General features: G+C 52.8%; 2 protein-coding genes across 2 annotated transcripts; one reads left to right on the top strand and one right to left on the bottom strand.

The window, feature by feature from the left end:
• Positions 1-1,336: 1,336 nt before the first annotated feature.
• Positions 1,337-1,522, top strand: G6M90_00g091130 (uncharacterized protein; the record flags this gene model as incomplete). Its single annotated transcript, XM_066131391.1, has 1 exon — positions 1,337-1,522. The coding sequence occupies one exon, from the start codon at positions 1,337-1,339 to the stop codon at positions 1,520-1,522; it is 186 nt and encodes a 61-aa protein (XP_065987520.1).
• A 6,541-nt stretch (positions 1,523-8,063) lies between these two features.
• LEU3_1 (Regulatory protein LEU3) lies at positions 8,064-10,399 on the bottom strand (the record flags this gene model as incomplete). The annotated part of the gene is made up of 3 exons (XM_014686280.1): positions 8,064-8,359; positions 8,439-10,125; positions 10,247-10,399. 3 exons carry the CDS (start codon positions 10,397-10,399, stop codon positions 8,064-8,066), a joined length of 2,136 nt encoding a protein of 711 aa, XP_014541766.1.
• Between the last annotated feature and the right edge of the window lie 2,187 nt (positions 10,400-12,586).

Consider the following 12,586-nt stretch of genomic DNA (forward strand, 5'->3'; position numbering starts at 1 on the left):
GAGAGCTATTGGATACCGACGAGCTCTAAGCGAGCTGCACTGCCAACTCACGAGAACAGATCCACGCCACACCACATTCACCACCAGTGACCACACCACTCCGCCCGCTTACTGAGCCGAAGCATCGACCAACATACGAAGTACTGCGACAACTCCAGAAAGAACGAGCGGTGTTGGAGTTGGGGGTCTTGCCACCTCATCTGCCATGGCAAATCCCCAGGCATAGCACGGAAAACCGAGTGCCCAGTGCGCCGCCTCCCGCGGCAAGCCTCTCTTGACTTCGGACCCGAGTCTGTGACGAAAGCCCGCCCTGCAAAGCCCAGTCCTGATGAGTTTAGCCCCTTAGAGAGAAGGTCAAGAAACTAACGAAAGTGTACAAACGCGTCTTTATGGTGTATGTGTTCTGCACGTCGTCCTTTGGAGAGCATCTATTAACAGACGACCAGGAAAACATATCAAGAGCGTCCTGCATGGCTTTGTTGTAATGGGCCGCACTGCCTCGTTCCAGGCTTGACGCAGCTGCAGCTGCAGCTCGGCGACCACACCTCGAGAAGCTCTTTTGTCCTCGTCTAACTGCAGCAAACGGCGAGGATGGGACTGAAATACGCCCGGCTTGGTGTTTGGTCAGCTACGCGATCTGCAGTCAAAATGCCGTGCCTTGTTTCTCAGCCGCGGCCGCTGTCGAGGTGGCCCAACGGGCTTGAAGGGCTGACGGATTTGAGACGAGAAAAAAAAATACGGCGTGATGCAGCGCGGCTATCGTGCATGATTCGCACCAAACTGATGGCAGGGCTGGCAATTCTTCCGCCCGTCTTCCTTCCCATTTCTATTGCATACACCGCTTTGTCCGGTTTGTGGGTTTGGACGGACTTGCATGGTTGTCAGGGATGTAGACACCAAAGAGCTTTCACATCTTAGCGCCCAGCCCGCAGCGTATTTCGAAGCCCCTCGCTCATCGCAAAACACCGTTGTAATTGCACATCGCGGCATTGGCGGATCGTAGTAGATTCCGCGTCAAGGCAAAGCTGCTGGTATTCTCTTTATTGGAGATTTGGTGACGTCGTTGGATCGTCGTGCGTGCAATATCAACAGCCGGGGAGCATCGGCGCCACCGAGGACTTGGGGCGAACGATGAGAGCTTGAGCAGCATTTTTGCATCCAAAAATTCTGCCATTTGAGGACAGAAACCTGCATCACCACTTCGTTTGGGTGGCCCAAAGCTGTCGAAGTACCGGTGCTGTACGGCCAGGCCATGTAGACATAGCACATATAACTTCATCAACAGAGGCGCGGGGGTTGTCGAGCCTCGGCATATTGCAGCCAACAAGATGCGAACATGAAAGGGGATATTCAGTCTCTGGATTACGCATTGCTACCGCGGACTGAATTCGAGCCTTTGGATCTCACTAATTGGGTCCATGGCCGACAGGCTGCTGTTCAGCGTTCATATGCTACCATTACTCATCAGTTGATGCACCGGCAAGCACGTCTCTACCTCATGTTGGAGCCGAAGGAATCTTGACACCGCACAGCATCAGCTTCCTGAGCGCCTCAGTGGGCACCTGGCTTTCTTCATTCAGCCTGAAAGTGTTCAAACACGTTCCCGACGCTGGCACCACAGGGACCAGGCATTCGTGTGTGTCGGCAGAAGGCCGTAACGAGGCACGAACCAACAACACATGCCAACTCGCCGCTCGCTGATCTGAACCTTCCCTCCAGTCAACCTCAATTTATGCCAAGCGAAATGCGGATCCTTTGTTGCTGATGGCATTCCGCTGTCCATTGAAATTGGACTCGTTGCCATGACGTCTCTGGAAGGGGTGTGTGCCAAGGCGAATCCTGTATTCCATTATTAGTACTGTTACTGTTATTGCGCTTTGCTTGCTTCTACTTGACACCCCCTCAGTCCGGATTTCAGATGTCATAGCTCTGTGACGGCGATGCTCCTGCCATTCTCAGGAGAGGGATCAGGGATTCCGGTGGCTGGCCTACACCATCCCGACTCATCGTCCAGAGTACCCTTCTCCAATGACATCTCCGAACGGTACGGAATCGAATTCCAGAGTGGAGTAAATGCGAGTGCCGTGCGAACAGCGGCAAGGAGATGTCATTGCAACGGTCAGGGAACCTCCATGTCTCATGAGCCACCCTCACCTCGGTTCAACAGTCTTCTCATTGGCGATGAACTTGACCAGCCCACCCTCCGGACAGTCGATTCGTGTTGTAGAGGTTTGTTCAGGCGGTCAAAAAAAATAAAGTCAAAAAAAGAAAGCTAAATTTAGTCTTGAAATACCTCAGTTCAACTCGGTCAGAAAGCTCTCTGAGCGCCTTTGTAACGACTGTCACGGCCTTTGTCAGGAGAGAGCTCAGGCTCTTTCTCCCGCGGCACTATTCGGCGTTGTGACAAGTTTTATGGCCTCCTAATCCATTTCCATGCTTGGAGCCGGAAAGTTGGTTTCCGAAGCCGAATCTATATTATCCGGACTTGGTCTAGATGGCTCTTGGCCACAAGAGGAACAAGTCATGTCACTCCCATGTGAGGCCGGGTACATTACGCAGTCGACATTCTTCAAAACAAGCTGTCCGGGAGCGTGCTTTTGTGGAAAAAAACGGCAGGGTGAGTGAGTTGTGACCACACCGTGCTGGAGATGGCAGATATTTATTGGCCATGAACGTCTAGTCCTTGAAACTAAAAGCTGTGGGTGCTTGCTGGCTCTCCCAACCCTGGCGCGGTCATGTACCCTCCCAAATCCCAACGGCAAATACCCCGACGTGATCTTGAGCAGTCCAATGGACAGAAAGGGTGACTACAATGCGTTATCAGCCTATCGTCAATGGCTCATGGCCCTAAACCACGCGCCTGCGGGGAGGACGAGAGGGGTGTGTGCTTATAGGCAGTCAAGAGCCGAGGGTCGGATGAAAGGGTCCTTCGGCGAATGTATCTGGACAGTTTGGACGAAAGGGGGTTACAGGATTGCCGGTCGAGCAGTGATACCCAAAATAACGTCCTGGCAGGCCGTGGCCCGGAAGTGGACGTGCTTCCCTTCTCCGGCAAGATTACAGAGACGCCTCATCGACAAGACAGGCCGCGAGTACAGCCTTTCAAGTCGAATTTATAGCCCTACGGCATGCATACACATGGAACGCGCCTGGAGTGTTTTGGGCGTGTAACCATGCAGACAAGTCAGCCAAGTGGACGAACACGAACCCAAATCGCGATGCCTTTGACAGCTTGGCAGGTCGTGATACCTTGCGCATACCTTGGAGAGGCCTTGGGACTTTGCACAGAAGCAAAACATGCAACTTCAATGTCTCTTTATCATTTTAAAGTACTACCAGGTATCTGGATCGACACGTGGGTGCTCTCGACCAGATCCAGCAACAAAGCACAGCATCACCTGACGGTCAGCCTTAAACTGATGCCATCGTGTTGGCTGCAGCAGAAGATGCAAAAGAAAGAACAGCAATGAAGGCAATTACCGAGCGGCTCGCCCCGTCTGCACAATCATTTATTGAACCAATTTACTACTGCGCAGCCAGAGTGTCAAGCGTTGGTCTGGTGGTACTCCGTACCAATGGTACGAATCATGGTTTCGTGGCCACCCTCCTCGGCTGGTCTCGAATCTCTCTCTGGAGTACTATAAGCCGCAAGAGCCGACACAATAAAAGGTGTAGGTAGAAGACGGGGGAAACGGGCATCGTTAGAGCTCACGGACGTACGTGCGCATACAGACAGGACCAAGCAAGTGATGGGACGCGATGGGATATACCAACGTCTACTGAGACGCAGGAACATGTCGAAGGGCCAACAGCAAGACAACATTCAGTTGCCCAGAATAATGCGGCATCCGATTCTTGTATGTACCAATGCAAAGCTCTCGGAGCGGTTATCCGTACGGGTTCGCACAACGGACTGTTGCCATGGGGTTGCCCAGCCTTACGGCGCAACCTAGACCGCCACCAGAGTCGAAACGGAAAGAACTTGTCATTGGTCCCTGTCCAAAGAGAAGGCTTCTGCTCTTTCCGGTTCTTTACTCGCCCGGAATAAAAGACGATAAAATGGCCAGGGTCCCATTTCCGGCAAGGCATCTACCTATGTTTCCTGAAGAACGAGTCAAGACATGAAACAACAACCGGCGAGGTGTAATTTCATTTCTCTCTCCGAGTTTCTTTTTACGCTTCCCCACCGTCATGGCAGTTGCTATCAGGAGTTCAATATCCGTCTCGATCTCGAGTTCAGGGACCCTTCCACTCCATCAGAACCATGCACGCGGAGTAGGTTCAAGGCACCGGTTTGGGGGGCGTCCGTGTGTCCGCGAGGGCATTTCTTTGCCAGAACGGCCTGGCCACTGCCAGGATATGGTTACCACTTGAGGGGAAAACAGCCGTTGGGTCCAAATGATGCCTCCACATCGATGACAGTGCCATGGCCATGACCACGACCATGGACATGTCGTACTCTCTCTGTGCCGAGCCCGACGGCCACCATTTCCAATAACTCTGGGCAATCTAGCAACACTCCCCCTCCTCTCCCTCTTGATGTTCTATCCATGACTAGTTCATCAACCCCGTTGGCCCGTTCAGACGACAAGGGTGCTGCTGCCCTTCCGCCCCCCTCCGAAAGGCACCTTGTCTCCTGTCAACTCAGCAACCCGGACTCGACTCAAGTGCTGCCAAGCCCGGTTTCAATGTTTCCTTGGCCTCTTTTCCACTTTTCCACCCAACCAAATGGAGCGGCAAGGCGTTGCCTAGCCTCCAAGACGAGCCCCATGGTGATCTCGCCGTGATCAGTAGGGGCGTGCGTTGCCGAAACAAAGGCAGGCAAGGATGGGGATGTGCTTTTCGGCCGAAACCAAAGACGCGGTGGCCGGGAGCCCCATTGCAGACGAAAATAGAGTTTGTATGCTCCGGTCTGTCCTGTCAAGCTGGGCCACGGCTGTTCAACTATTGAGCTACCACCTGGCGTAGCGTGCTCGACCTTTCTCTTTCCTGCTAAGCCCCGGAGACTTTTTTTTTTTCTTCGTATTTTTGCTTTTTTTTATTTTTGCCTCTTGCCTTTTTCCTCAGCAGACGGCCCGGAAAAGCTCGCGGTCGTGTTTGCGAGAGATGGTCTGAGCAACGCTCTCTTCCAAATACATACCTCTTTTGGGGGGTTTCCTCATTTCGGCGCATTGAACACCAGGCTCCTTGAACACAGCTTGAGCTTGAGACAGCCGTTGACAGGATGGACGGGTCTCGAAGCCGACAGCCATCCCCCGGACTCTTTTCATACGCACGCTTCCCTCGCTATGTAAAATCCCGAGTGCAGCCTGTCCAATCCTTCCCATGGCCATGTTGCTCACTCTCCCTATTCGTCCCCTAATCATGCCCGCCACCCAATAGTAGTCGGGCTCGGCTTTTGTCCTCATCTTGAATGATGGACATTATGAATGAATCATGGAATGCGGAACGTATTTCCACGGAGCAAGCGGGAGTCTACGAAACCATTGTGAACCCTTTCTGCACGAGTATGTGCCCCATGCCGCCCGGAAAACACAAGTAGATGCTCTCGCTGTCATATCAAGAGAATCAGACCAAACAGGAACTTCCCCAGCCGCCGGGTAAGTATTGCCTTGCCGGCGGTACGCCCGCAGATGCCAATTTTGGGCTGGGGACTCCCTTCACGTAGCGGCCAGCAGGGATGGTGTACAAGACGATCATGACGTTTACCGTGTGACGCTTCTGGGGGCCTCTCCTTCACCTGACATATCGTGTCGAGGTATATTTGGCAGCAACCTTTACTAATCGGTTAGTCATGGCAGCACAGCCCGCCGGTTCCTAGAGTCTGCGGAAATTTTACATCCCTTTCAAGATGGACCATGCTGTAGATGAGCCGTGTCTTGCCTTGGCTAAGTCTGGGTACCCATCAGCGAGACCACGAAGCCTAGTCAACCGAGGTCTCGAGATCAATCAAGTTTCCATGGCCAACAGGGGCGTCGATGACATTGAAGGTCTCGAGATCAACAAGGTCCCTCACGATATCATGCCGCCAGTCCTGTTCTGCATGGACGGTAGGTCGTGCATATCGGTCAAGTAAGCTATCTGGAGCACATGGGGGACAATAAGAGCCGAAATATCCGTCTATTGGGTTCCGTGCTATCGATTATGTATGTAGACTCATCACAACGCTTTCAGCTAGGGGCTTCAAGCGGTGGTGCGCAGAAAAGCTTTCCAAGGGCACTTTGTCACCAGACCAAGTCGCCACATCTGCTAGCCACGCGTGGTGGTGGCTTCACGGTCGGGACGAGTGGCCGATCCATTTGATCTGGTCAAAGTTGCTGCTTTGTTCTTCGGAGCCAGTTCTTCGAAGCTATTTTTGCGAAGCGACCAACGAGCCTTGACTCTGACGAACTTTTGGTACGAAAGACAGTCGGTAAATAAGATCAGGTTCATGTAGTTGAGAATAAATGTACCTCGACAGATAAATATTAATTCCGGGCCCTACTGGGAAGATGGTAGCAAGTCCGGGTGTTGAGTTGGTCGTCGTTTCCACCTAGGCATTTTCCTTCAGCGTCATCCAGTCCGTCACGGTCCGCCGGATAATAGTCAAGCCAGTCAAGCTCCTACTACTTTTCCTATGCCTCAAGACCTCTGACCACAGCAGATTCCTACCGCGCCTGTGCTCGTATCTTTGTACGCAATGGCTTCTTGATTGTCTCCCAGGAATAGAGTCCATCGAGCTGCATCGAGTCGATTCTTCTAATACCCCCCGAGGAGTTCTTGCAAGGTCTACTTTGGTCAAGTTCGACGTGTGGTAGTTGATACATGCGGCGGTGCTTGACAGCAACGAGATCTATAAAGTCAGAGTTTAAGTAACGGCCAATTTTGATTGAAAATAACACGAGGTGTTGGTGGCCATTTAGTCAAAATAGGGCCAGGCGGGCTTTTTCCCCCCGTCCGCATGATGTTGTCTCCTCGCCGGTGCCAGAGTTGGAGAGCTTCAAGTACATGACGACAGGCAGGTTACCAGCCCGGTCAGGTCGGTAAATAACACCACTTGCTGAGAGTTGAGTACCAGCATTTGCACCCTCGATAATCACATTCGAGTTACTCGTTTGTCTCATAGCGCTGTGGCGCTGTGGCAATGGTGGTCAGCGACACTGTGCATAACTAGTGGCAGAATATCACAGCAGACCAGGCTCACCATATTACGAAGGATATCTCTTTGTTTTAAATGTCATAATTCTTCCCTTCATAACTACGTAGTAGACAGCAGAACATCGCCCAGCCTCCTTTTATTATACCAAACTCAATCCCCCCCCCGAAACCCATGATACATACACAATCAAAAAAAATCAAAAAAAAAGTGGACTTCTCATCTCAAAACGGGAGAGAGGGAGGGGAGGGGGAGATAATTACCAACAATCTGCAGGACGATTCTCCGCGGAGCAAACTCGACCCTTTTCTCCCTCAGGGCCGCCTAGCAGGGGTATCGGACCAAGTATTCTACACTGGCTTCCCATCCGCCAAGTATAACAACATATAAAAAATAGCCGCCCGTACAACATGAAACAAGGAAACAAGGAAAATGAATAAAATCAAAAGGCTCAAAGCACAATGTTCGCGGCGGGGTGTTAATTTCCTACGCCTCGCTGCTCAACCTGCATGCGAAACGAATGCACTGAATTGGGAGAAAAACAAGACCCACCAAGGAAAAGACAAGAAGAAAAGGCAAAAACACAGCCAACAAACCCCCTGTTGCATATTTGTATAATGATCTTGCTTGTTTCTGTTTCTTGGGCCGCAATGGGTTTGTCCCTGTTGGCAAGAAGTCAAATTGACGCGGAAGAAGGAAATATCGAGTAGCAGTTGCAATGCCAATGCCGTGTGTGGATGTGAAATGATCAATACTGCTGAGACTACTACTGATAGAGCAAGCTGAGCAGGACTGGAGAAGAGAGAAAAGAATAGCAAGCAAATAAGTCACGGGGCTCGAGGCAACAAAACCCCCCGAATTAGGTTCCAGCCGGGGGGGGGAAGACACTGTGCATGCCACCTTTTGTTCTCAGTGCACACCCTGAGTCCTACGCTCCTTCAAGCGGAGGCACAAAGCCGCCGTAATTAAAATCAACCAAGCCGTCCAGCATCCAATGCTGTGGATCGAAAAAGTCGTAATTCGAATCGTAAGGCATGCCAGCAATCATTGTACTCGGGGCAGTTGCCGCTGCTGACAGGCCGGTAGCACCGGGTGTCAAGGCCCCGTTTGCAGTCAACAGGCTTGATGGAGGGAGAGGATGGGACGGCATGAGGGTGCTGTCAAGCTGCGAGGATGAGGCCGACGATTCGTTCGCCGAGTCCGGATGAGTAGGATGCTTCGTGTCTGGGAAGCAATTATTAGCAAAACCTCCAAAATAGCAGCTTTGGGGCTCCCTTGTGAAACTTGCCTGGGTAGTACTTACTCTCCAGGCTTCCTCGCCCTTGAGATTGGTACTCTTCTCTCCACCGCCAGACTGAATCAAACACTAGGCTCATGCTGTGACGACAGCGGACCTTGAGCTGCAGGCTATCATCCATTTGCACGGCCGTGTCATCGTCTGGATTGTAAGCATTGTTCCGGTTATCCAGACGAGCCCCGTTCCACATCTGCACCATCAGTTCAGCCAAGCGCCACTGCAGATCATTGTGAACCACGCTGGTCGCCCGGATAGCTTTGACAGAGTGGTGGAACAGGCTCCGACCGCGATCAAAATCGATTGTCTTGCAGAAGAACGATCTCATCAGCTTGAGCAAAGTGAAGCCAGCCGCAACAAGCATCTGTTGCAAATAATTGGTCGCATACAGCAAAATCGTGCCGCGCCCCCTTTCTCGCGGCGAAGTGACCTTGTCCACTTCGAGAAGCTCGTCGAGAAAGCTAGATGCCGCTCTCCAAAGACCCATGAGATCATCCATATAACCCGGAGTCTTGCTGGAATCGAAGAAGCCGGCCAGTCTCATGTGAAGTGCCGCGGCTCGAAGATGCAGATTGACAATCGGCCCAAGCTGCTGAGACATGACTGAAGCTTGGAGCTCGCCAAAGTCTCGACGATAGACTCGCATAAGCATGGCACGGTGTTCATCGCCGGCAACACCTCTGGGGTCACTGGCATTGCTATACATCTCCTTGGAGACCTTGTCGCAGAATCGCTCGATTTGAAGCCGGGCTTCGAGATCCGTTGACAGATGAAGAGCTGGGTCGTCACCAGGACGGAGGGCGAGCGTCCAGTCATACAAGGTCGATGCTGGCTGTCCGTATCCCGTTCCAATATTCTGCGCCACGATGTTGCATACCGCCCAGGTAGCGACGCGATCGGCCAGTTGCTCCTTGTTGAGTTCGACTGACACCCTCGAAAAATCCCTAATGTGATTCGGACGGTGCAATCCAATGCCAGTTGCCGTCTTCATCATGACACCGCAGAGGATATGCGTGGGGTCTGACGTGGTAGTGCTGGTGGGCAGCGGCCACGTACAGAGCAAACACATGGCCTTGACCACATGGTAGTTGCTGGGCACCTCGCCGATTGTTGTCCACAAGAACCGGGTCATTGGGCTCGACAAATTGGTGAGAAGATTCGGACAGTCCCTCGGGCTAAAGCGACGGGCCGCAACTGCGATAATGGACCAGAATAGCAGCGGGTGTTGTTGGTTATATTGCTCCGGAGGCTGTTGCGGGCTGAGAAAGGGCAAAAACGGGTGGTAGTAGGCGAAGAACTCGTTGAAAAGATGGGTGACATTGTCATCGGTCAGTCGAACGCCCTCTAGCTCGTACGAGTAATGTGGTGCGGCGTATGCGCCGCCTCTCTTGAGATGAAGAAGGGAAGAAACGGCCTCGTCCGAACCCATCAGGGACGTGTTGCGGGTGTGTGTATACGGCGTAGCGCTCGGGGCCACAGGGGAATTCATGTCGTCGTCATCGCCGGCTTCCAACACAAAGCCTTGGGCTTTTGCTCGATCAATGTTGCGCCGCAGTCGCTCAATCTCTTTTTCCATCTCGGCGTGCTTGGAGCGCTTGCCAACTCGTTTGAAGTTGGACTCGATCTTGCATTCGAGCTTTAGACGGTTGCACCGAGAGCAACTCTGAAATGGTTCCTGCACAACGTCGCACCGCAGCTTTACAAAAAGAAAGAAGAAAAAGATTGCCTGTTAGCGTACAACCGAGCAAACGGGGCGACGGAAGCTGGTGCTGTGGTGGTGGGAGGCCACGGCCGTCTTTGATTCCGATGCAACTCACCTTTTGTTGCCTGCATTCGTTGCAGGCTCTCTTTACGCCGGGCTGGCGTTTCTTATCATGGTCGCCATGGTCACCGTGATCGTCTTCCAAAGCGCTGCCGGGACTGCTCTCGTGTTTGACAGGCCCGCTTCGCTTTCTCTTGGGACCGCTCATGGGGCTCGTTGGGCTGAGAGACGCCCCTCTGCGGGCAACAATTGGAGAGCCGTCCATGCACCTGCGAAGGGCGCGACAGCGTCACAGCCGTCGCAGTTTCGAACAACAACTTGGAGATGCGAGAGGCGGAAACACGGAGGCGCTGCAGCCCAAGGCCAAGGATGGGTGCACGCTAGTTGGCGGGGTAGTTGCACGGGGCGGTATCGCGTTGCGCAGGCAGCGGGTGTAATATATATTGTGCGAGAAGAATGTTCACAAGACCAAATAGAGGAATTGGACGACGTTGTTGAAAGTACTGTCGACGGCGGCGAGGGAGGGGGGCCGACCGCGGAGGCGATGTTGGCGATGTATGGAGTGGAAGGTTGGACTCGACTTGGAGGTGGAGGAAAACCGACCCAGTCAATAAGTCTGTACGGAGTAGCGTCCAGTCACCAACTCGCAGCTCTTCTTCACAATGGGTTGAATGGCTGGCTGGCAACGGCTGCTGGAGCCGGGAGCGGGGACGAAACGAAAAAAAAAAGAAGGCGTGGTACGCCGTGGTGGGGGGGGGAGCAAATGTGGACTGCTTCCCTCATTGGCTGCCTGCTGGGAGACGCGTCACGTGTGGCACGCATGGTTGGTGGACAGCGGCGCCTTCAACCCCGTACTCCTTCCTGAGAAGGGTCGATGGAAACCGTCACCGGACTTTCGCCGCCGAAATGAGGCGACCACAACCCGGAAATGCAGGAGCATGTCTCCGTATAAATGGAGGAGGGACGCGAGCAATGGAGTGGCCGAATGAGGCTGATGGTCACGGGCAATTGGCTATGAGTGATGTAGGACGGATAGAACCATATAAAGGATATGTGCTATACACAGGCGAGGTTTGGTTACATGTTTCGGCGATTAAGCCACAACGTAGACGGACTTTCCCCGTTTTACGGCGTTCGATGCCTGCATCCTGTGCAGCGGTTCTCCATCCATCTCCACGTTTCAATGCTCTGCTCGGGACAACTTCTGCATACTCCGCAGTACGTACTCGGTAGGTGCTCGACCGACCGAAGAAGCATGCTTTGGTGCTGCAATCGACAATGCCACGCCTCTGACTGGCTGCAGCGTGTCCACTTCCCCATTTGTTCCTGCTGGGCATTACTCCGTACGGAGTAGATGGATTGGATTTTTTTTACATAAATGGTTATCCGGCGGCCCAATCACAATTCCTCGAGTCAGTCACCAGGTGCCAGCGCCGTCTTGGGCTGCCCGCCCGCGCCATGTCCTCATAGAGTCATTACAGTTCAATGTTGCTACCATGACCACCGACCACGGCAGCACGGCAGCATGGCAGTACTACTAGTATTGGTGCCTGAGGGCCCTCGAGCTTCGGGTGTCAGGCTCCATATCTCAGACTCTCAGACTCTCAGACTCTCAGGGTAGGGTCTTTGGTCATGCAGCTCTGCCTCGTCCCATCGTCTCGTCTCGCCCGGTACATACCCCAATCATTTCCAACTCTGTGCTGCATCCGAGGTAACAGCGGGTATACTCTGCTCAGTCAATAATAAAGTGTGTCTTGATGCCGTGTCTCGCAACCACATCTTGATACTCCATATACCAGAGAATACGCGGCCATTTCTTCAACACAATGGTCGAAGTTAAGTCTTCTCGTCCGCCACAGAAGAGGACTTTGAAACCAGCCCCCTTGCCTTCGACTTATGTTGAGTCCTCGAGATCCAAATCGGAGGTGCAGTTTGCCCTTCCAGCAGATCAACCACAAGTTGGTAAGCTCAGCTCTCATAAACAAAGATCTGCCAGCCGGCTCACCGTAGATGCAGAAACGGTTCGTATCAACACTTGTGCTGTCTCCCAGCCGTTACTGGAACCCGACGCTCTGCAGCGTTTCGGATGAAATTTGGCGGCTGGGCCCCTTTGAGCTTGAGTCTCGTGAGCTTATGAATATATGAATAATGCAAGTGGGCGCCGATATCCCATCAGTCTTCCATCACCTCCAGCTCGCGGTATGCTCGGGATGTAGTCTCGTGGCTCTCAAAAAAGACTGAACGGATTAATAGTTAGCACCATATTCCCTAACTCCGCCCATCAAGCCCACCCAAGCTTTCGGAAGCTCTCGTTATTGGCGGTGGGGGTCGTCGGAATCGATCCGAAGTCTCCTCGGATCTGTGCTCGGTCATACTATATCTCATTGCTTATTCA

Source organism: Metarhizium brunneum, chromosome 5 (genome assembly GCF_013426205.1).
Source record: "Metarhizium brunneum chromosome 5, complete sequence".
NCBI classification, from domain to species: Eukaryota; Fungi; Ascomycota; class Sordariomycetes; order Hypocreales; family Clavicipitaceae; genus Metarhizium; species Metarhizium brunneum.